General features: G+C 36.6%; 1 protein-coding gene across 12 annotated transcripts in view; it reads left to right on the plus strand.

The window, feature by feature from the left end:
- inpp4aa (inositol polyphosphate-4-phosphatase type I Aa) overlaps nt 1-20,459 on the plus strand; it is a 92,689-nt gene extending 72,230 nt beyond the window's left edge. For 8 of the 12 annotated variants that reach the window (XM_034010798.3, XM_034010802.3, XM_034010804.3 and 5 more), the window contains 8 exons: nt 897-1,069; nt 5,676-5,799; nt 6,413-6,539; nt 7,213-7,353; nt 7,847-7,944; nt 9,981-10,093; nt 12,518-12,672; nt 15,186-15,508. In XM_034010798.3, the coding sequence (XP_033866689.1) occupies nt 897-1,069; nt 5,676-5,799; nt 6,413-6,539; nt 7,213-7,353; nt 7,847-7,944; nt 9,981-10,093; nt 12,518-12,672; nt 15,186-15,366 (1,112 nt within the window). In that variant the 3' untranslated portion in view covers nt 15,367-15,508. Of the gene's footprint in view, nt 1-896; nt 1,070-5,675; nt 5,800-6,412; nt 6,540-7,212; nt 7,354-7,846; nt 7,945-9,980; nt 10,094-12,517; nt 12,673-15,185; nt 15,509-17,257 lie in introns of those variants that run through there. The other 4 variants (XM_034010803.3, XM_034010806.3, XM_034010808.3 and 1 more) reach the window with 1 other exon arrangement.
- Nucleotides 20,460-25,991: the final 5,532 nt, after the last annotated feature.

Genomic DNA, 25,991 nt, shown 5'->3' on the forward strand with positions numbered 1-25,991 from the left:
ATGTATATGAGACTTTTTCTTAAGTGCGCCTCGGAATTTCGTTCCATATTTTCTTAATCTCCTCCACCGTTCTTATAATAATGCCTACACTCTAGAAGTAAAGGATCTCGTTAGAACCTTGCTTTGCCACTGTGGGTAGACCTTTTTAGGTGCTTCTAAGAACCTTGTTTTTACATGGATTCTATATTCTCTATTTGCAGACTTTCTTTTTTGTCATGTAAGCCATGAAAACTGGAGTTTGCAAAACAATACGGTATTATAAACCGCAATTTAAAAACTGACTTGATCGGAAGGGTTAAAAAATTATCTATTTGCAAAATGTTATTAAATGTTTCTTTGTCCTTGAAAATGATGTCTCCTTCTTGCTGCAGACAAGTCTCCCACATCACCTTGCCTTTTATATAGCCTACTGTCTGACTGCGGCAAATTAACGCCTGCCTTTCAGAGTTCTTAAAATGATCAAGCAAATAAGAGGGCCGGCAACTTTAATAAATTAGACGGAATATTTAATAGACTCATTTGCAAAATCCCCTCCCAATTTTAGCGGTTTCGTTCAGAAACGCCCAGAATTACATATGCATATACAGCATTACATATGCATCAAGGGCTAAATCGCACAGAGACATTGCCCCCGCAAATCATGTATATAAATCCCATCTAAGAATTCAGAACCCTCAGAGCCCGTTCTGCAGTCCTAAAACATGCGCAATCCTTTTATAAATCTGGGTCTGAGAGAGTGTTTTTTTCTGCAATGCTGCATTAAACAGATTTTCTAAGGGAGCGAGTGTGGCTTATAAAGTTGTTGTTTTTTATTGGCATAACTAATACTACATTTTTTAAAGGGATCATATATAAATTATACAGTACCTTTAATAGAACTGACCCTGTTTCCCCAGGAGAATGGAGCGAGGCCCTTTATCCGTTGCTAACGACTCTCACAGACTGTGTAGCTATGATGAGTGATAAAGCTAAAAAAGCTATGGTATTCCTGCTAATGCAAGACACTGCCCCAACAATAGCTATGGACCTGAGTCTTCAGTACCGGAGGGATGTTGTCTTTTGTCAGACAGTAAGTGCAGTGTTTAATTATATACTTAATTATTAGTGATGAATGTACTGTAATACTATTGAGAGTATTGACAACACTGGACATCCACATTCAGTTGATGTGAACAGCAACAGAGCTTCATAGCCCTGTGTGGCAGGGCAAAAGCCCTGCTGAAGTACTGGGGTGTGTGGAATATTGGATGGCAGGGAGTTAAAATCCTCCCTGCAAAAACAAGTGGCAATGTGGCTGGAGCCATGAATTGAATACAGTGCCTTGCGAAAGTATTCGGCCCCCTTGAACTTTGCGACCTTTTGCCACATTTCAGGCTTCAAACATAAAGATATGAAACTGTAATTTTTTGTGAAGAATCAACAACAAGTGGGACACAATCATGAAGTGGAACGAAATTTATTGGATATTTCAAACTTTTTTAACAAATAAAAAACTGAAAAATTGGGCGTGCAAAATTATTCAGCCCCCTTAAGTTAATACTTTGTAGCGCCACCTTTTGCTGCGATTACAGCTGTAAGTCGCTTGGGGTATGTCTCTATCAGTTTTGCACATCGAGAGACTGAAATTTTTGCCCATTCCTCCTTGCAAAACAGCTCGAGCTCAGTGAGGTTGGATGGAGAGCATTTGTGAACAGCAGTTTTCAGTTCTTTCCACAGATTCTCGATTGGATTCAGGTCTGGACTTTGACTTGGCCATTCTAACACCTGGATATGTTTATTTGTGAACCATTCCATTGTAGATTTTGCTTTATGTTTTGGATCATTGTCTTGTTGGAAGACAAATCTCCGTCCCAGTCTCAGGTCTTTTGCAGACTCCATCAGGTTTTCTTCCAGAATGGTCCTGTATTTGGCTCCATCCATCTTCCCATCAATTTTAACCATCTTCCCTGTCCCTGCTGAAGAAAAGCAGGCCCAAACCATGATGCTGCCACCACCATGTTTGACAGTGGGGATGGTGTGTTCAGGGTGATGAGCTGTGTTGCTTTTACGCCAAACATAACGTTTTGCATTGTTGCCAAAAAGTTCGATTTTGGTTTCATCTGACCAGAGCACCTTCTTCCACATGTTTGGTGTGTCTCCCAGGTGGCTTGTGGCAAACTGTAAACGACACTTTTTATGGATATCTTTAAGAAATGGCTTTCTTCTTGCCACTCTTCCATAAAGGCCAGATTTGTGCAGTATACGACTGATTGTTGTCATATGGACAGAGTCTCCCACCTCAGCTGTAGATCTCTGCAGTTCATCCAGAGTGATCATGGGCCTCTTGGCTGCATCTCTGATCAGTCTTCTCCTTGTATGAGCTGAAAGTTTAGAGGGACGGCCAGGTCTTGGTAGATTTGCAGTGGTCTGATACTCCTTCCATTTCAATATTATCGCTTGCACAGTGCTACTTGGGATGTTTAAAGCTTGGGAAATCTTTTTGTATCCAAATCCGGCTTTAAACTTCTCCACAACAGTATCTCGGACCTGCCTGGTGTGTTCCTTTTTCTTCATGATGCTCTCTGCGCTTTAAACGGACCTCTGAGACTATCACAGTGCAGGTGCATTTATACGGAGACTTGATTACACACAGGTGGATTCTATTTATCATCATTAGTCATTTAGGTCAACATTGGATCATTCAGAGATCCTCACTGAACTTCTGGAGAGAGTTTGCTGCACTGAAAGTAAAGGGGCTGAATAATTTTGCACGCCCAATTTTTCAGTTTTTTATTTGTTAAAAAAGTTTGAAATATCCAATAAATTTCGTTCCACTTCATGATTGTGTCCCACTTGTTGTTGATTCTTCACAAAAAATTACAGTTTCATATCTTTATGTTTGAAGCCTGAAATGTGGCAAAAGGTCGCAAAGTTCAAGGGGGCCGAATACTTTCGCAAGGCACTGTAAGTGATTAAATAATTAAGGCTCCAGCCACAGGTGTATAAATAAGGTGACAATGGGTTTTAGAGAGGATTAGTGTTTTGAAGTTAATGTTGGTGCTGGAGAGAAGGTATGTGTTTTTCGTATTCTGTGCTGTGCCGTTCGTCCATGTGTGTTTATGTTTGTGAGTTTTGTATAGACCTTTTGTTTTGGCCCTTGTGCCTGTTATTTTGTTAATGTGTTTTGTTTGTTTGTTTTGTTTATTATTTATAATTAAATATTTGCGACTGACCCGTAGTACCTTGCCTGTATGTGTAGTTCCTGGTCTGTGACGTCACCGCTCGACCATCCTGTCACACCTTGGTACACAAAAAGAACTAATTTTCATTAACAGCATTTCAATTCACCCCAGTGAGTTTTCCTGTAATTATCAAAACAATGTGCTTCAGCAGAACCCGGGATTGCCATCGCAACCACTGCACATTTTCAAATCGTTTTTTCATAGCAGACCCTGCACCTTTTCTGTGGTCTCCGCTTGCCTTATGTTGGTGAAATTGTAACAAATGAATGTACACGGCTACCAGGCATTGCAACTGATCTGCTTGCCGTAGAAAGTTGCGTCGGAGCCATATCCAGAACTGTACCGAGCTGGTTTGGTACTTGACAGTTCAGCATAATTCATGAAATGAAGTGGATGCCTAATGTTTTGAACCAGGCAAGAGTTTTCCTGCCGGTTTCATACGGCTCTAAATCTTGATCGCAGTCCTCCACTGTTCCCATCAGTTGATTGTACTTTGCAATGTGGAATGGCTTGTTATACATCTGCTTTATCCTGCCATCTAACCAGCAACAAATCATCATTTCTAACCAAACATGCCTGTCCTTTGTTGTGTTATTCTTTTACAACTTCCTTTGTTACCCCTCTGTTGGATCGAATAGTCCCAGTGATGTGCGTATTTTGGGTAAGCAAGAATGATGCAAACCTGGAAGACATATACCAGTTGTCAACAATAATGTGACACCATTGATTTAGTATACAATCTGCCAAATACACAGTAAGCCTTTCAGATATGCTGAGTTCACTTGCTACTAGATAATGTGAGACATCATATTTATCCTGGCCAATGTATATTTGAGAATTCCAGGTGTAACATCTCAGCCTTTGATCACTGGGACACATGCAGAACAGCTTGATTCCAACATGCAGAACAGTTTTTAGGTATTGATGAAAAGACACAATTTTAAACTGTACACCGGCTGTGCCAACAAAAACATAGAATAAAATTAAACGGCAACTGTTTTTCCTGCCCAATGTCACAAATGCCGCCTTGATTTGTCATTTACTTTCTCGGATGTAGCTTATTTGCGCAAAACATCTATCTGTGGAACAGGAAAATTGTACCTAATAAAACAATACTGTATGTATGAAACTGCACATATTAAATGCAAAAGACAAGCCTATGGAACAGGAAAGCTGTACGTATTAAACAGTATATATGTTATAAACGGGTCAGTTTTAACCAGAGTAATTCCCCATTAAAACCCATGTTGTTTGGCAGGGACATGCCTCCTCAATACGTTGTAAACTGGACTCCGTTCAAACAGGATCTGTTATAAGTGGAGTGCACCTGTATATACTATTAGATCGTTGATGGTTTGCTGCTATATCGCCAACTCTTCTCAATTTATTAACAGATCAATGAGGATCTGTGTGCGAAATGCAATTGAATAATAGTCACCTGACGAATATGATTTCTTCCCCCCAACCCCCACCCCCCTGATTTTAAAACACAATTCACATTACTAACAGTGCCTTCGGGCATTCATACTAAGAGACCAGATTGAAAAAAAAAAGAAAACCTATAGAATGGATGGCAAACCTTAACATACGCAGGTACGGCATGGTACTGCAGGTGCGCTTTCATTTGATGTACCTGCTTCCGTCCTGCAGCTGAAGTGGTTACAGTATCCCATTGCCAATCTACTAAGGGAACACCTGCTTCAATCTGGCCTCATCCTCAGCCCTGCTAAAAATATAACCACTTGTTCAACTTACATTTGATACTGTGGGGTGCCTTCTGCTGTTAGACATTTGCTTCCATACTTGCACTTGCCATGCCTACAGTTCCATAACTTCCTGAAGTGTGTCCATAATGTAAACAGACTACAACTGTATTAATCATAGCTATTGTCAATGCATTCCTGACCACAAGGATAACAGTCAGAAACATGTGCCTGTGTCTCTATTGGTTTGGACTAATAAATGGTATTTCTTTAAAACAGCTTGTCCAAATGTGATTGAATTTTACACTGACAGTTATTTCACAAACTCTATATGTAGTAATCCATATTTCCCAGTACAGGTACCTGATTTGTAGAGCTACTGACTACTATTTATCTGAGTTTGGAGAACATATTATTCATTATTTGTCCCCATATTATTTTCTACTTACTGTGGATATCAGCCACGGTGATGTACTTTCTCATGGTGCTGTTTTTATACTTGGTGGGTGGAATATGTCTGTTAGTGATTTACCTTGTTAAATTTTGAATACGTAAATTGGGTGAGTGTTTCAGTTGTACTAGAAACTTAGATTTTGTTCTATCTCGTTTGATTTTCACTGTGTTAACACTGTGGTTTTCAACCTAGTCCTCAAGTTCCCCCTACAATCAATGTTTTTGTTTCAACCAGGAACAACATTTAGTTTTGAGTGTTCACTTGGGGGAACTTAATGTACTTTTTTTTACATTCCAGCTGACAGCCCTGATTTGTGGATTTATAATCAAGTTGAGGAACTGCCTTCACGATGATGGATTCCTACGTCAACTCTATACCATTGGCCTGTTGGCACAGTTTGAAAGTCTTCTTAGTACATATGGTAAAAGAAAAACATAGCATACTAATATTATATAAACTTTAAGAAAAGGATCCCAGTTTATTATGTTATTTTACTCCATGGTGCATGTTGCAGGCTTTTTATGAAAGTAAAGTAAATCTGGAAATGAAACCTGAAGTTGTTTCTTGTTAGTTCTGTAGCATTACTGATGTGTTTTTTGGCCAAATTGTTCATTCACTTATGCTCTTATAAAATCTTGTGACTGTAGATTCTATATCGTAGAGACCATACATGTTTAAAAACAAAACATACAACATGTATCTCATTGTACCTCTTTTTATTTACAAAACACTTCAATATAGTTTTTACTGACCTCATACATGCAGATGTTTACTGGGGTTTCAGAAGTGCTGCTTTCAACACCTTCAGCAAATCAATGTCATGAATACTGTCCCTTTAAGTACCCCATACAAAAGCAAACATAATCAGGCTAGATCTTTGTGTAAAACTGCTGTCTACTGTACTCCAGTAATATATCTTCATTCTTCTGATTTTTTACAGTAGGGTACACACTGTAGGAAATTGCCCACAAATACCAATATAAATGGCTGAATACTACATGTATAAATATTATTTTGTATGTTTATGTGTTCAGGAGAAGAGCTGTCAATGCTAGAAGACATGAGCATAGGAATTCTGGATTTAAGAAACGTGACCTTCAAGGTTACACAGGCAACTTCAGCGTCATCTCCGGATATGTTGCCAGTTATCACAGGAAATCGGTACAGTACCATATAGTAATTTACTAATGTACAGGGGGGTTACGCATGTGAAAGTTCCACCAAGAAAGGTATTTTCTCTTTTTCTAGTGGAACTGCAGTACATTTGGAGAAATCAACTAATATGTTGCCATTTATATATGTTACAAATGCATTTTGTGTACATTTGCAATTCACACACCTAGTAATAGTGGCAAAATGTAAAATAATTCCCAAATTGAAGTGTTCAAAGTGGAAAGCGTGGATCAACAAAACTGCATGTTCTTTCTTTTTATATGAAATGTTACCTGTTGCTTTAATTATTTGGCATCCGCTTCTTATTCCACCACTACTTCAACTGCTAATATGTCACAAACCATTTGAGAGGCCAACTTCATTTTGTTCAGTGTTACAGAAACTCCTCACTATTTGAGACAGTGACTTCACATTTGCTGGGTTATAGAAACACTGAACGTTATATTGGTGATCATAACATTAACCTGGCCTAATAATGTCATATTGAGTGTGACTTAAGTTTATGAGTATAGAGAGAGGACTTTGAGTTAAAGCATACATTTTTTTTTCAGTTGAGTTCCATTACAAGTGTTGCTCATTAACCTTGTATTACCTCTATTACTCTGGAATACGTATCAGCCTTTACAGGGTTTCTTAAATAAACATTTACTGCTGATTTTAGTGATGGATTTAATGTGAGGATCCCTCTGCCTGGCTCAATGTTTGATGCACTGCCCAGAGAGATCCAGAATGGAATGCTGCTACGAGTACAGCCTGTTCTCTTCAGTGTGGGAATCAATGAGCAGCAAACACTTGCAGAAAAGTATGTAGAAATTCCTTTGGGTTTTGTCTGTGATATTGTGGTTGGATTGTGTTTTTAGTTATATTATTTGTCCTTTACTTCCAACCCCCATATCAAATTAATTGAACTATAGGGGCTTTAATGGTTCGTGGTTTATGGCTATGGGGACATGAATATCGTAATTTGGGTGAAATGAAGTCTCTACCATTGGTTTTACTCTTTTTTTTTTTAATATATGTGATTTGGATGTCGTCAACTCTCAATGCATGCTATGTTTGTACAAAAGAGAGAAATGAAACAGTAAATGTAAAAAAAAAAAAAAACAAACAAAAAAAAACCTTAGCCTTTTGTTTGCTGCACAACAAGAAACTGATTCCACATAATTGGCAGGGAATAATTCCTGAAATAGATTTGTTTGTAAGATATTTTCGGACGTGTCTATAACAGTGACATTGTGTGACTGTCTGTCTTATTATGTCAAGGTTTTGTTTTTATTATATTTTTTTTATCATAGGTTTGGAGACACATCATTACAAGAACTCATTAACATGGAAAGTTTAGCTCGCTTGAATTCCTATTATGAGCAGTTTAAAGAAGTTTTGCCTGAAGATTGTAAGTATAGTTCAGGGGCTGCTCGTTGTTCCCAGGGTCAATAAAATCAATACGAGAGGTAGGGCTTTTTCTTCTAGATCCCCTAAACTATGGAATGCACTACCTCCATGTGTTAGGGAAGCTGGGTCTGTGGGTATTTCACTCTAAACTTAAAACACATTTTTATAAAATGGCATTTTTATCTTAGTGGTTTTAATGCAACATAATTGCTAGCTTTTAATGATCATTTTGTATTATTATTATTTGTATATTTTGTATTTTATTGTATTTTTATGTATTTATGTACAGTGCCTTGTGACACTTCGGTATGAAAGGCACTATATAAATTAAATAAATAAATAAATAAATAAACATAATTGCATTGTTACAAATGGCCTTAACCTCTTTTCTAGTCTTAAAATTGTCATTGAATAGTAATATAAAACATTCAGCCATAATTATTAAACACTCAGTTGTATTGTGTTTGTAGAATACTAAAATTAATGTGTAGAAATACAAAAGTAATGTAGAATTCTTCAATTGAGAAAGACTTGTAATCAAAATGTTTGTTATTTAATTTTACAGAATTTCTAAATTTACCACAACTGTTTAAGTTATGGACGAAGTTAAGATTTTTTCATCTTAAAAACCTGACAGAATCAGACCCCAATTAATTAAAATCTGAAGTAGACTGAGTTGTCTAATAATAAATATTGTAAAAAACAAGATACGTACTTCTTGCCTGTCATGAGGCAGATTGGAACTATTGCACCAGGATTGCCTTCCCTCCCTTTAACCCAAGTACATGAGTCTCAGGCAGTGAAGTAACAAACCATTTCCACAGCCAGTTAGTCCTACCTTAATAATATGAATACTATTATAATCTGAGAAGTTGCTACTGTTGACTAGACTGTTGCCTTTTTTCTGTAAATCTTCCTCTCAGTCTCTTGTGCTGTTCCCATCCACTCTCCCTAAAAATGTAAAAACAAACAAGAAAAAAAAACGGTACAGACCGAGACTGCACTAATGCAAATAAAGAAACGATAATTCCTTATTGATTGCCTTGCTATGGCAATGCCAACTCTCTCAAAACAAAGAATATTGTGTTTATTATATAGATTTACCTTCCAAAAATTTGGTTGACAGATAGGTAAATTGGTAGGTTGGTTGAGGGGGACTAAGTCAGCTCCGCGAAATCTTGAAGATCAAGAATCCAGTTACTTATTCACAAGTCACAAACACGAATTGCAAGTACGTGGTTTTTTTTTATTGAAAACTGGCACTTATTGGTGTCCCGGCATTTGTATGATCCATTCTCTAGCTACCAGAAAAATTGCTATGCATATTCTTGATGCATTAAATTTAAATATCATGCGTAATTCATATTTTTCAATGTGTAAAACACCCAATACACAACTTAACCCAGATTATATAATGTGTGGAATGTCTCTTCTAGTTGCTTTCTTTGGGATTACAAATCATTGTATCTAGCGATTAACAGGACATGCTACAGTTGGGAAGCAGAACATAACTGACTTTAAAAAAGAAAAGTCCAAAGCATGGAATAGCCCATATTAGTTATAGAGGATGCATCAAGTCTACTTGGAGAATTTTTTATATTTTTTATCCACTTAACTATTATCTCCTTGTAGGTTTCATGCATCCTGTAGTTATCACTGAAATAACAAAATAAACAAAAATAATGTATGGAGAGAAAAAAAAAAAGAAATTTGCTCTAGCATGTGATAAGCATTGTTTTCAGTAAAAACCAACGGGCTTCTGTTCCTGGTCATGTTCTGATGATTATGCCAACTCAGAATTACTGACAGTATAGGCCTTCATTATGGTTTGAGAAAGGAGATGCTCAACAGTATTCAGACATTTCATCAGCCTGCACAGGTTATCAAATTTAGCTGTTATATGCATCATCTTATGCGCATGCTTCGACTGACCTTGTCAGACCAGAAAACCCCCATAATAACATTGTTTTGTTAGGACAGTGTTAATGAATATTTTTCAAATAAGCATTAAACAAGGTTTTTGTTTGTTTGTTTCAGGTCTACCTCGATCGCGCAGCCAGACTTGCTTGCCAGAACTATTAAGATTTCTGGGCCAGAATGTGCATGCAAGGAAAAACAAGAATGTGGATATCCTTTGGCAAGCAGCTGAGGTATAGACAGTCTGTCTTTTTTAATATATATATATATATATATATATATATATATATATATATATATATATATATATATATATATATATATATAAAAAGAGCAAGCAGATCGTTGATTGGTAATGCATTTGATTTTACTTATTTGGGAAATGCTTTAGCATATACTGCAGTGTTGGCAAGTCACTTTGGCTGTCTCACTGGGGCAGCTGTTAGTTTACTTGGTTTACTTAACAAGGTCAGTTGAGACTCAAACATGCTTCCAATGAAGCTTGGGTATTAGTGACATAGCACAGAAAGGTCTTAAATGTAGAATACAATTCATTGTTCATTATAAAAAATTGAATACAAATGTATAAGTTCATAAATGCAAGCTCTTCTTAGTGTTTTGTCATAATATAAAGTTAGCTGTGCACACAAGACAATGTTTTGAGAGCCCAGTTTTGGCACCAAGACGACTACTAGATGTTTGTGCCAGTTTGTCAAACCAAGCTTTCAGTGTAATTCTGCTGTTCGGTTTTGTGAAATCTACCAGGAAGAGTGGGCTTCCATGGAATCATAAGTAAAGTAGCAACTCAGAGTTTACAAAGCAGTGCATGTGTTTTGAGTGATTTGTAACCCAGTGGAAACTATGTGACTGGGGCAACTTTGAATCTGACAAGTATTGTTGGATTTTTCTAACACGTGGCAACATCTATCTCAAATCAAAATAATTACCTGTTTCTACACGGGTGTGTGACGGGGTGCCCACCCCTTGTGTGTATTTTATTTATGTGTTGTTGTTGTTGTTGTTGTTGGTAGTGTAATTATTAGTATTATTATTATCATTATTGTACGTATTGTGTTTGTGTGCGGGCGGACGAGAGCGGTCCATTATTATATATTCGAGACCGGCGAAAAGCCGGTCTTGTAAAATGTGGTTGGCAGAGATGGGGTTGAATCCCCATCCTGCATAGCTTGTGGGAATGTGGCTGGAGCCTTAATAAGGTAATTGTTTAATGGGTAATTAACCCTTTGCGGTCCATTGTCGGACTGGGTCCGACATTGCAATTATTCCTCACAGGTCCTTTGTCGGACTGGGTCCGACATCATTATAGCAACGCAATAAACGGGTGTCTAGTCGTTTTTTCTCCGGAAAAAGCCGAGAAAACCATTCAATTGCCGAGTGGGAGCGACAGGAGCCGAGACAAGTCGAAACAAAAAAAAAAAAAAAAAAAAAAAGGTGTATCTCATGAATAGTCATACATGGTATCAGGTATCAGATAACGGGGGCGGTCTGAAGTAAACAAGTTGGCTGACTGAATCAGCGCACAGAAAACACAGACATTTGCAGAGCTTTTTTGAGATGTTATAGTAATAAACTAATGACTTGGATCGCATTATTGAGGAGTTTGGTGATAAAACGAGTGATCCGGAGATGATCGATCGGTATGTACAACTATTATTATTATTATTTATTTCTTACATAGGTGAACGCTATAGCAAACGAAAGGGTGGGGCGGGGCTGGAGATGCCTAGTGAGTGCTTTGTTGATATGCAGGGCCATTTAAACCCGTTTGACTGTGAAAAAAAATACTTTTAAACAGCGCGTCTAAAATTAACTGCGCGTGTGAAAATTAATTAGACCTGGCGTGCCTGACACGCAATTAATAAATGGACCGCAAAATTAAGGCTCCAGCCACAATATAAAAGACCTATTTCGGGCTCAGACAAGGAGTTTGTTGAGAGGAGTTTAGAGGAAGTACTAATGAGAGCGAATGCTATCCAGTGAGCGAACCACGAGTAATGGGGATTCAACCCCATCTCTGCCAACCACATTAAGCTGGTCTCGAATATATAATAATGGACGGCTCTCGTCCGCCCACACACAAACACAATACAAATAATAACAACAACAACAACATCACATAAATAAAATACACACAAGGGGTGGGCACCCCGTCACAGGGTGATATATACTTTCAACTCAACATCAGTCCTTAAAAAACATTCTTTAAAACAGTCATTAAAATTTCGTGATAGGATCCAACATATTTGAAATCCATTTTTGGTAACTCAGCTGCAATGAAGATATTCTGTGTGACTATGAGTTCTAGAACAGATTACCTCAAAATAGTTTGTTCACAATGCTCCATGCTGAGCTTTGAATACCGGGCTCATTTATTTTATTGTATCCTTCGTTGATGTAACTATACTAACAAACAACTCTTGCTATAAAATAACATTATAAATATTCAAGGCTGCTACCATGAATTGATCAAACTACCAATCTAAAAGCCAATTAATCTTTCCCAGTAAAGTAACCTGAGGAACCAACAACAGAAACCAAAGAAAAAGTGCATGTAATATTCATGCAAGATCATTACAGGCCTTTATTTGTCAAAGCGCAAGATCCATGAATTTTAGTATGTCTTCCATTTTTTCTAGATTTGTCGTCGCCTGAACGGAGTTCGCTTCACCAGCTGTAAAAGTGCCAAGGATAGGACAGCCATGTCGGTGACGCTGGAACAGTGTCTGATCCTGCAACATGAGCATGGGATGGCCCCCCAGGTCTTTACACAGGCCTTGGATTGTATGAGGAGGTAGGTATCACACTGCCTGGCTCTCTTAATATGGGACAGTGCCAACTACAGAAGGAACACGCCCACTACGAACATCTTGCTGATTTAGAAATATTTCCACACAACTAGTAAAACAAAAAAAAAATACAATATATATATATTGAAATTGGCATATCTTTTTTCTACCTGTCTTTCTATCTAAGCCTTTTTCTTTACCTATGACTATGATAGCTTTTTATCAATGAACTGCGAACAAATGTATTGGTGTCAGATGGAATTTGTGACATTCTTAAGTGATATTCTGATATACATTGAAGTGCAAGATAATGTTATTTAGTTGCAAACAAAAATGATTGAGGCTTAAGACTTCTGCACCTATTGATTGCAACCTATTGACCCAAAGTTACTATTTTATTTATTTATGTATCGATTATATTTTATGTTCCCTATCTTAAGAAGAGTATTAAAACACCACTTAGGGGCTCCCGAGTGGCGCATCCGGTAAAGGCGCTCCGCGTGGAGTGCAGGATGCGCTCTATAGCCTGGATGTTGCCAGTTCGAGTCCAGGCTATTCCACAGCCGACCGTGGACGGGAGCTCCCAGCGGGCGGCGCACAATTGGCCGAGCGTCGCCCGGGGGGAGGGAGGGTTAGGTCGGCCAGGGTGTCCTCGGCTCACTGCACACCAGCGACCCCTGTAGTCTGGTCGGGAGCCTGCGGGCTTGCCTGTAAGCTGCCCGAGAGCTGCATTGTCCTCCGACGCTGTAGTTCTTGGGTGGCTGCTTCGGAGGACAGCGTGTGTTCGTCTTCGCCCTCCCGAGTCAGTGCAGGGGTGGTAGCGGTGAGCTGAGCCTAAAAAATAATTGCCCATTCCTAATTGGGAGAAAATAATAATAAAAAATAATTGGCAATGACTAAATTAAAAAAAATAACTAAATAAATAAAAAAAACACCACTTATCTGATATCAAAATTTGCTGGGAAGGATGGAACTGGATCAGTTTTGAATTCCCCCATAGCCTCTATCTGTTAGTGCCTGCTTTCTGGACAGAAGCTGAGATTATCTTCTCACTGTTAGGGGGTGGAGGTCCATCCTTCTCTTCAGCAAGACAAATTAGACACACAGCTGACTGATGGAACACAAGGTTTGGTTCTCTTCTGAGACGTGAATCGGACTAGTAAGAGGCACATGAAGCCTTCAGTGTTGAGCTACTGTGCGGTCTCAAAGTGGCTTTCTATTTTGTTTTTAAGATTATTTTAATAATTTTTTTTAAAGAATTTTTATTATCTGATTACTCATCTATAACACTATTGCTGTTGACTAAAATATCTACAAAATGAGAGCGTTAAGATTTACAGCTTTGAAGGATCTCAGGTTTATGAAACACTGATCCCAGATGCTAAATGACACACACAATTTATACTCTGAAGAATCTCTCTGCAGTTAGCACTTGTTCCTTATGCTTATTATTTTTTAGCAATAACACTGCTTGCTATTTGTCCAGCAATTTGGCAGCAGGAATGATTCATAATACTACAAGTGTCGCTCATACCTGTCAAATAAGCATTTTTCATTGATCATTCATGATGTCTTGTTTGTTAAAGTGCTGCTTTCTGAAGGATAGTCAAAGTACAATCAAATCTTTGATACTGGCACAAACATCTTCTGATTGCTTTGAAAATGTCCACTAAGAAAGGATAAGACCTGAATCCTGTGTGGTAGTACAATCCTGTTTGGTCCTTGTCGACTTTCATTTTTGTTAAGCATACTTTTGTGTGTTGTCACAAATGTTCTATAGTGTTCAACTTTTGTGTCCTTTCTACATGTTTCTGTCTGATTTGCTCCTCTCTTCTGAAGTACGGTAGTTAATGGGTGCTAAAGTACCCAGCTCCTAATTTAAATGTTAGCAGCTGGATTCAACACCCAACTTATAACTGAAATTAATTTGCTTAGATTGACTGCTGTTGTTTACCATACATTTAAAGAATTATAAACTATACCAGTATGGTCAAGTTAGTTACAAAGTGCACCAAGTTATGTGGTTTTTAGTACTTTGGATGAGAAAGGGTGAAATCTACGATGGTTGTTCATGTTCGCCTTTTTTCAGCTTTTTTCTTGTTGCTCACTTATCTAGCATGTGGAAGCATGGAAGTGCAGCATGGCACACTGCTTGACAAAGCAATTGTACTGAACATGAAAAACCATTGCTGTTTCTTACCTGTCTTGTCTTTTTTCAAAAGACTACAGAAAATTTCTCTTATGTTTCTCTTCTTTTTTTATCCTCTCTCTCTCTTTTTGTTGATGGCTTATGATTTATGCTTTGGTTTTGTTTGCTTTCCATGATTGTTCTTTTTTTTTCGTTGATTGGTTTGTTTTGACCTCTACACCATCTCAATGTGCTTTCCTCCCCTGTTCCTGGTTCTTTCTTTTAACCTCTTCTGTTGGTATTATTTCCATGACAATCTTGCCCTTGCATGTCTTTGTCCCATTCCTCTTCTTATGCTTCTTCCCCCTCCCAACTTCTCCTTTTTCACAGCATTGGAACACGGGAGGTAGTCACGCAGAAGAACTTGAGTGGTCTGTTGCCCATCCGTGATTTCAGGCTAGACCCCAGCCTCCTCTACTCTATCCCTTTGTTAGCACTGAGCCCCAATTTACTTGTTGTGTGGCTGTTTCTGAGCGTAGCCTACCTGCTGGCTAAAATGCGTTGCAAGTGAAGTGAAGAGAAGAATGAAAAGTATATTAGCAAGTGGACAGAGGAATGTGCACTTCAAATGCCTGCCATAAAATATAAAGCCTTACTGTTATTTATATATATATATATATATATATATATATATATATATATATATATATATATATATATATATATATATATATAAATATAATAAAAAAGATTGTATAATACATAAATGTAAATATACATTTAATTATTTTATCAAATATTATAAAGTAAGTTATATTAAAAATATTAATATTGTTTATCACTGTTATAAAAAAAAATAATAATAATTCCCAGTACCTCGTAGTTCTAGTGAATACATAAATTAAGGGTTTAGAAGACAGTACATTTTCCTTTTTCCAGTTCTTTCTACTTCTTCTCTCTTTGTCTTAAGCTTTACTGTCTGTTTTTTTAAGTCTTCCTTGTACGTTGTTTCTTATGGCAAGAGCCTTACCAAGCTTGTAATACTATTTTTAATTAGTGTACTTTCTAAAGTTACTTGTATTTTGACAACAGAGAGTATTGTGATTTTAATATCAGGGTTAGGTCTTCCCATTGTGCAGCAGTAAGCAGTTATTTGCCTATCGTAAAATAATGTGCATTTATTGCGGTTTTTGTGAAGAACAAACCAAGATAAAAGATCCGAATTTTGTACATTTTTTTAGGTGACAATGTTGGCAAAAAATACACAGAATAATGCATTTAAAGAGAAACGGCTTTAAGCTGTACGATTTTAAGTTATATTATAAGAGCTTTCATTGTGCTTCTAGCTGTAGTTGTAATGGCAGTAGTTTGGTTAGTGGCTACTTAAAGATGTTCCCAGGAAGAGTTTTGATGTTACAAGTGGGTAATAAAGAGATGGAGGATTGTGCAGCAGATATGACTACCATCAGTATTTTCAGTAAAGGATCAAATATCTAGAAGTAAAAATGAAATAACTTCCCTCAACTGCCTGAATCACAGAGCGAGGTGACACACAGCATTTGATAACTCTGCATAGTTATGGAGAAATGTTTTTTTTTTTTAAGGTTGTGCATGTCCTTGGAATCATAAAAATGTATCATGGCGTATCATGTTAACTGTCGTAATAAACTGAAGAAATGGTTAATGTTGAATAATTTGGAAGTCACAAGAAAGTGATCTGATCCACTATTTTTAGTGTAGACAGTCTGCAGGCCTGTCATAGCCAGAAACACTCAATCGTAACATATATAAATGTGCTAAAAAGAAACTTTGTAAAATCTTAGTAATGAAGTATTGTCAAAATGATTAAACTTATTTGTGTGTGGCCATAAATATTACAGTGAGGTTTTGATTGTTCTGAAAGAATCTGCCTAGGCACAACAGCTTTAGCAAGAGAATCCAAATTATATCCATGTCATGTGGGGACTCAAACTGTACCATGACCAGAGAGTAGAAGCTCCACATTGGCCAACAAATATACATTTTCTGTGAGCTCAGGTGTTTAAATTAGCAGTAAAAGAACATATGCAAAACTTCGCTAAAAATATTTTTAAAACTAAAACTCCAATAAGTTGTGTGTTTTCACAGAATCTTGGAATCTATGGGAAATATATATTTTGTTAATAATTAAAAAAGAAACTAACAAACATTACCTTTTTTTACATGTAGTATATTGCTACTTCACAAACTACCAAGGCGAAAACATTACATGCAGCTTTTTTGTTTCCAATAATTATGTTTTATGATTTACTTTGTTATAATTAATATCACTACAATACTTGAAGCATTTGCAGTCCATGTTTCATTAGCTCTGGCTATCCGCCATTGTCCTTCGTGCTTGTTAAAATGGTTCATTTTGTCATTGTCTAACAGCCATTTTGTTTCTTCACTGCTATCATTCTCTGTACTTGTTTTTCCCCCAGTGAGGGTTGTCGCCGAGAAAACACCATGAAGAATGTTGGATGTCGCAAGTATGCCTTTAATACTCTGCAGTTGAAGGCTTTTCCAAAACATTACAGGCCTCCAGAAGGAACCTATGGGAAAGTTGAAACTTGATAGGACATAAAAAAAAAAAAATTAAAAAATAAAAACTTTTAAACTTAAGATAAAAACAGAACATTGTGGATTGCGTAATGCACTGTTAAATATTATAGTTAGTGATATGAAAACAAACAAAACAAAAACACAACAGGTAGAACCAACAAAGCTTACCAACAAAACTGTTTTGTAGAGATTTCACTGAGTTACGCCACTCCATTGTTTACACAAGAATATACATTAGACAAAGCATGCTTCTTCAACATACTCTGTTAAATAGGACAAGAAATAAACCTCTAATTAATAGTAGTGTACTGTACAATAAACTATAAATGCAACTCGATTTCCTTCATTCCTCGCACATGAAAGCACTTCTCACACAGTGCATCAAGTATACATGTTGTTGAGTGTAAACTTCCATGGTAAGGGAACTGTGATTAAAACACTGCTTTAAACTGAACCACGTTTGTGAAAAACTGGTATAAATTTAGGGTGAATTAAAACTTGTTAACAAACTGGTGTTTAGGTTTGAAAATAAATGAATGTAAAAATAGTGCAGTGGTAGAAAATCCCAGGAAGGTCACTGGAGGTTTTAAAATATACATTTCAGTCTAAAAGATTTGGTGGGTTTGTGACAAGTTGTTAAATATTGTGATAAAGACCTAAATTAGTAAAACAAAATATATAATAACATTCCCGTTAACATCACTTATGTAGCCAAAATGTCAGTTTTCTTTATTTCCCAGTGAAAATATTTCAATTTATTAACCTCAATGTGTACTGTAAGCTTGCTTCACATTTACTGTAAAGTGATTCCACAGAATGCAATTTTCCCTGGGATTGCTTTGCTGCACAACTACTGTGAGTGTCTTAAGAAATGAACAATGAGGCAAAAGTTCCATACACTTTATCTCATTGGGTTTTTCAAAATGTAATTACAAAATATATATCAGCAAAGTCATTCTTTAATTTGACATTTTTAAACATTGTTTTCTTTTTTTTTTAATTAAAAAGAAAAAAAGACCTAGACTTACGCAATTGCTTGAATTAAATTTCCTGCCATGCTCACAGAGCTTTACTGCATACGTTATGTTTGCTGTATTGCCTGCATCATTGAGCATACAGTTTTGAGAATACAGTACATACCACCATTTGAATTCAGTTAATTTCCATCACTTCACAGCAGCTTCTTGTGGCTGAAAATATGCAGTACATGAACAATATAATGGTAAATAAAGCTGCTTTAGCATGTTTAATATAGTAAGGCACAAATGACCTTGTTATACATTAAAATTGTTGCCTGTGTAAAATCTTTACTTAGTTTGCATAACTGATTGGATCTTATTGATCAGAAAATCTATTGACAATGCAAATCACAATTGACTGAGACTAATATTCACATTAAAGTTAAGATCACACTGAGAGCAGTTTAAGCAACAAAGTGCTTTATTTCACATGAAACACACATGTGATTTTAAATATGTTACATTGCTAAGGTTGCTGTTCTTTAAAGCCCCTTGTAATGTATGTGTTCTAGTTTAATCATTACTGTGAAATATGTAGCATTATTTCAACTGGGAATGTTCTGTGATTGTTACATCAGTGGCAGAGATCTGATCTAGCCCTTACTGTTGTTGATTCCCTAGTCCATTGAAAAAGTAAATTAACCATTAGTCTGTTGAAGTGAACTGCAAATATTCAGCTTACATTACTGTGACATAATTTTCATGTTGCTTCAAAACTCAATAAATTAAAGATGCTGAACAATGATCGGGGGAAAAAAATACAAACGAAAAAAAAAAAAGTAAGGAGCTTGCATGTTAACTTTGTGATTAACTGAGCACCCAAGTACAAAAATGCATACTAAAGGCATACTATTCGGGTGTATTGTCATGCTGACTACAGTAGGGGCTCAGTTGAAAATGTTTTTGTAAAACAGTGATAAATTTGTGTAGGTCACTTTGGTACTTAATGAACTGAAAATATGAAAAGTTGATTAAACACATTATATTGGGAAGCAAGAGACAAAATAGCAACCCATAACTGTTGCATGCAGGTGGACACAGCTGCTGAATTTCAAAAGTACAATCAATAGATTTCACTGCTGTTTACATGCCAATTAGACAATCGCCCCTCAAACTGTTATTGCTGTGCTCACAAAAGCAAATTCTTCAAACAAAGCTCACAGTTCTGTGCGGAATCTATTGACTTACATTGTGTGATTGACTGACTGTAAAAGTAAAATCTTGTAAATTACAATAAAATGCAAACTAGTGTAGCAGCACAGTTCAAGATTTGAAAGACTGCACTTACAGGTTAACAGCACAGCTGAAGTTAAATACCAGGTTGTGCATTGCCACCTTCAGAGGCATGTCAAATACATTGCATAGGTAACACCATGTTAGTAGCACTTTGTATTTATCAAGAATGGGGAAAGAAAAGTGTCTTACTTTTGATGCATGTAGCAAAGCTAACATAGTTGTACTTTAAGGTACTAATTTACTGCATAATAGTGACAAATTGATAAGAACAACTGTGCAACTTGTATTGTCTAATTGTACTGTGTGCACTTTACAGTCATTTTTATTTTGAAGGATAAATATATTGTAAATTTTTTAGGCTGAGCACCTAGAGTTGCATTTTATTTTAGTTTTGTGTTCTTTATATATATTGTAACATTGTATAATTCAAGACAAATGCTCAGTCACAATGCCAGTTGCCAAGTTGAAGCATTCGGTTTTCTTTATTTATTTGTTTTTTTTATTTAACGTTTTATGTTTTTGGTATACTCACAGCCAATCTTTTTAGATTTAGCTATGCTGTATATGTGCTTTTCCCAGTGCTCTCCTATACAACTAAAGCAATTAAAAGAACCGACAGTAAAAAAATTAATTAAAAAAAAACATTCTGTTGGTGTATTTTTTTCTTTTGAGACTGTTCCAATTTCAGCAAAAGTATGTGCTGTATATTTCAGGTGTTACCATTTGTTACTGTCCAACTGATGTATGTCATACACTGTAAACTGTTTGCATTGAATTTAGGATTTGGAATATGTCCTCATTGCATAATAAAGGAGTTGTATGCAAAGTTTTGTATTTAATGAAAATACAGTTACGTTTTAACCCAGGTTTTAAAAAAGATTATTATCTACTGTCCTTCCTTTTAAACTTCCCTTTCTGCACTCCATTAACTGACAAACTCTGTAAAATTAGGCGATTTTGGCATTTAATAGCAATGAACATTTAGCTGTACACTCTACTTTTTTTTTCATAAACTGTTGCTTGAAACTTTTGAACTGTTTTAGAATTAAAAAGGATACAAAATCACATGGCATTTGGAAATAAGGACATTACTTCCAACATAACAATTAAACATAAAGACTGAAGTTGTTGAAAGATGGTGTTCACATTAAAGAAAAGGATGCAAAGAAGGTAAAATGACCTTAGAATGAGCAAAATAGCACCAGTCGGCCTACTTAGGATTCAATAAACATGGGAAAAATAAGATATAGATGTTCATTTCTGCAAATATAACCTATGGTAGTTCTATTAAACTTAATCAACTTCCACTGTAAAAATGTCATTTTTGGCTGTCACAGACTAAATTCCCATCTTATCCTGTCCTTTAACTTTATGTATGTGCTGTAGTGATACTATAGCACCCCTCTGAACCTGTGCCGGAGCGAGCAGGTAGGACAGATGAACCAATCAAAATGCTGAACTTTGGGAGAGCTGGGGACCAAGGAAATGTTTCTAATTGAACAGGTAAGATTTTTGAAGTCAATGTTGTAAATTCAGAAGGCATTTTGACGTTAAGACCCGTAGCATAACTGATGTGAAACGAAAATAACAGGTCAAATTGATTTACAGCTAGCGATTTGTTACTAAATATATCAAAACAATCACAATTATTTTGATGAAAAACATTTCAAGAATACATACAGCATATCAGAAAACTAGGGAAAGTAATGCGTCATGTTTAACCTACAGCTTGTAACACTTAGGTTACGTGTTTATAATGAAGACTTTTATCCAGAAAAAGATCCACTGCATTTATACACTTTGAATATTCAATTTCAATATCCCTCATGTTAATGTCCCCCTCTGCTTGTTATTTACATCATGGAAATGTCCTGGACAGACTAGAAGTGACTAGGGATAAGCTCTTGATAATATAACTTTGTTTATTATCACAATGTGGTTAATATCAATAATGTAATAGTTGTACAAATAGTAATATTTGTTGTATAAAAACTTGTTATGCCAGGTTATTTTGACTTCTTCAGTTCAACCTCTGCTTAAAGTTATAAAAAGGGGTTGGCTTTATAGAACTACTGGTACGGCATTTACGTTGGTGTTAAATAGAATGTTTTTTTGAATAGGGTATGAATGTCATACATCTGCACTGCAGCCCATAAAAAATAACTACATACCGTAACAAACACTGACACATGACCGTCTGTGACATCACACAGCCTGGAAAGACTACAGCAGAACTTTTCCCCAAAACTTTGTGGATTTTGACGACAAAATCTCAGTTTTACAGCTCCCAAGCCCCAGTACCGGTACCAAACACTTAAGCAATTACTGGAAGAAGCGGGTTTAGTTCTTGATATTTGACAAGTTTGAAATCAGTAACTTCACCAGTTCTTCAGAAGAAGATTTTGAATGTTTTTTTTTTCCCCCCTTCAAAAATGCAGCAGGCAGTCATCCTGATTCACGCGCAAACACAATTTTTGAAAAAGTCAATTGTATTGACAACTGTCCAACTGACGCGGTTTTAAATTTAAAAAACGAAACATAGGTATGGCCGCCATCTTGTTTTACGAAAGAACACAATTTTTCCATATTTGAATTATATTGTCCCCAGGATGATGCCTACCAAGTTAGAAGTTGGTTAAACGGTGTGCAAACAGAAGCAGTTCGATGTTTGGGGGGCGCATTTTGGTGAATTTGGTGGCAGCCATTTTGATAGTAAAATTTATCGCAGCAACTTCTGCTTCGCAAACTTGAAGCAGATTTGGTTGCTGATGACATACGGGAAGTTTCAGATCAATCGGTTCACCGGTTCCCAAGAAGAAGATTTTGAAAGGTTTGACACAGGAGTTCAATTTCTTTGTATGTGAACTATAATCTACACACGATGATACCTGCCAAATTTCATGTTGATTGGTTACACCGCATGTGAACAGGATAATTTTGAAATTGATGGAAGAATAAGAAAAAGAAGAAAATCCTAACAATAACAATAGGCTTTCCAGCCATTCTGGCTTGGAAGCTGAACTAGAACTGCCAGACAGTTTTACAGCTTCCAAGCCCCAGTACCGATACCAAACACTTAAGCAATTACTGGAAGAAGCGGGTTTAGTTCTTGATATTTGGCAAATTTGAAGTCAGTAACTTCACCAGTTCTCCACAAGAAGATTTTGAAAGTTATTTGAAGCGCAGGAGAGTTAATGAAAACCACACACTGTGCTCTTTGTGCGGCTGACACATCTGCTGATCACTAACTTATACAAAGCCAGGTAAGAACGCTTCATTGTGTCTGTTTACTGTCGTGTCGTGTTGAGTTGGGAGGGATACGTCTATTATATGATAATGAGTGTTTTTTGCATATGACTCCTCCCATGTGTATGATGTGTATGCCGTTCAAATGCAGACTATGAATAAATGTATCAATAGGCAATTTATTACAGATTTGTATTTATTTACATCAATACAGTATTTGTTTTATTAAAATGCTCCATGAGAGTTTTAATGTACGTAAAATAAAATGAAGTGTTTCTTTGTTTTGCTGTAGGTATTATCACGCTTATTTTTATTTATTATTTATTTCTTACCAGACGCCCTTATCCAGGGCGATTTACAGTCGTAAACAAACATACATTTCAAGTCACAGTACAAGTGTTAATACAATTAAGAGCAAGATAAAATACAATGACTTTGGTTCTAGCAAGTACAAGTATATGACAAAATACGATTCAATAACGGAGCAGGTAACAGTGTCAGTGATAGTTATATCAGGATATAATTAAATACAAAATACTAGATTAAATGACTCTTGACAGATTACAGTACTCTAAAGTACAGGGTTAAATGCAGTAAAATACGGAGCAGATAAGAGCAAGTAAAGTGCATTTAAGGAAAAGTGATGTGTCCAGATGGAAAAGAGGAGTTTCTACAGATGCTGTCTGAAGAGGCGAGTCTTGAGGAGGCGCCGGAAGATGATCAGGGACTGGGCAGTCCTGACATCTGTAGGAAGGTCATTCCACCACTGCGGAGCGAGGGTGGAGAAGGAGCGGGCTCTGGGGAGCGTAGAGGAGGTAGAGCCAGTCTTCTAGTGCAGGCGGAGCGGAGAGGTCGAGTGGGGGTGTAGGGAGAGATGAGGGTCTGGAGGTAGCTGGGTGCAGTCTGGTCAAGTCATCTGTAAGCGAGTACAAGAGTCTTGAACTGGATGCGAGCGGCGATCGGGAGCCAGTGGAGTTGCGTGGGAGAAGTGAGGCAGAGAGAACACCAGGTTTATGGGATTAAATCATAACTTTGACCCACCTGATAATCACAAATTCCAAACCTGTACTTAATAGCGGTTTCTTTCTTTATATTTTATTTTATTTATTTTTTAAGAAGCTTCTTTGTTCTACTCATAAAAACACCCGCCATCAAATTCTGGGTTGTAATTTGCGATTAGCGGATGGGTCAAAGTTTTGATTTAATCCCATCTTTAAACACAAGCAATTGATATGTTTATCGATAGCTAATAAACATTTATTTCAGACATTTTTATTACATCAACCTACTTGTATGTAGTTATTTTAATTTTCTTTGTTAATCCAGTTGCTATGTGAGAATTCTGATCTACATAAATTACAATAAAGTAAAGAAGTGTTTCACTATTTATTTCTCCAATTTATACTGTGCCATCGTTAACAATAATAACAACAATCAGGCAACTTGAATCTATTTCCCTACTTAAGGGTTTGGCATCTGTCATAAGCAACTATAGTACATTTTGGTAAGGGAGCAAATAAGCATCCACTAGAGAAAGTAAACAAAAACAAACAATATATGGGACAAAAAGTATTTAGATCAAAACATTAAAAGCAATTATATGAAATACCAGCGCAGGCGTTTGAAACATGACATAGCACATATTACCCTGTTCAATACCACATTCAGATGGACACTAAAGTGCAATAGAATTTTAACATTACACATATTATTTTCGAATTATCGTGACGATGAATGTATTTCTGTTGGTTAATGCCACTACATACGCCCACTGCATACTACCATTATAGGAGAGAACAAGGAGGAGCTAATCTTGTTAAATTCGCCTTTGTGTTTAATTATCCACTTACGACTACACCTAGTTATAAGAAAGATCTCTGTTACATAACGGTAAAAATGCCAAATAGTCCAACACACTTTTTCAACTATCTTTTGTTTGTTAACTTTTATCTATGTAATCCTAACTATCGCCATAGACTTAGGTACGTTGGGCAATCAAAAATGCTAATTTACCGAAAACAATGGAAAAATTGATATTTTGTTTTCCACTTAAAAGTAACATAAAGATTCAGGCTAGCATGCGGTACATCCGAAGTTACACCAATGATTTAACTTTCATATTTATAATTATTATTAATTTGGTTACGTCGTTTAGCTGTACAATTTTGCATACAAATATATAAACTTTTCATATATTAAATGTGTATTCGAGTGTGTTTGAAAAGTAGTTGTGACAACTCTGCAGCCTGAAATGGAGAATCCAAAAGCTGCAGGACTGCAGCTGCAAGCACTCTGCATTCCCTGCATAAACTAGTTCTGCCTTGATCTGACTGCAACAGCTCAGGTTACAACAGGCTTGTGTCCCCAGAAAACAAAACTTAAAACCTACATTTTGCATTGTAATGTAATATATACTGTATGTAAAACACCCTAACAATGCATCAATTACAGAAACATTGGTCTCTACTCAAAGCATTTTACAAATATTTGCTATTATTGACACTTTTTCTAAAAGGAATAAAATGTAAGAAGTCACAACACATATGCTTAATATGTATAGTTGTTGTGTATGAGGAAATTGTACTTCATAACTTGCATTTTATGTCAACATTTACAGCTCTAAAAAAAAAAAAGATGCTAATACAAAATTTGCAAAAAATGCTTTGAGTATAGAGGCCATTGTCACTAGTTATTCAATATACCTCACTGTACCAATATACATAAGTGTTTTCTAAATTTCACATTAGCTACAGATCATCCAATCTCAATGTAGATACACTGATGTATATTAATTGTAGGTTATTAATCATGTTGTAATTTGCTCTTTGTATTTCAGTTACATATAACAGCAGTGAAAGGAGGAGTGTTGCCTGAGGTGAAACGGTGTACCCAGTGCTGCACTGTAAAACCTAGCCAATAAGGCAAGGGCACTAGCAACTCACCTCCTCCCTCACTCACCTCCTCCCTCAACTCCCTCTGTCCCCTCACCTCCCGACCTGCTCGCCCCTCCCCTCCCCATCCCTGGCTCTCCTCTGCGCTCCGCTTGGCAAGAATCACACTGCGATCTGCTGAAAAGAAATGGAAGAGAACCAAACTCCCCGCTGCCCTAGAC

The sequence above is a fragment of the Acipenser ruthenus genome, chromosome 8, assembly GCF_902713425.1.
Source record: "Acipenser ruthenus chromosome 8, fAciRut3.2 maternal haplotype, whole genome shotgun sequence".
Lineage (NCBI taxonomy): Eukaryota > Metazoa > Chordata > Actinopteri > Acipenseriformes > Acipenseridae > Acipenser > Acipenser ruthenus.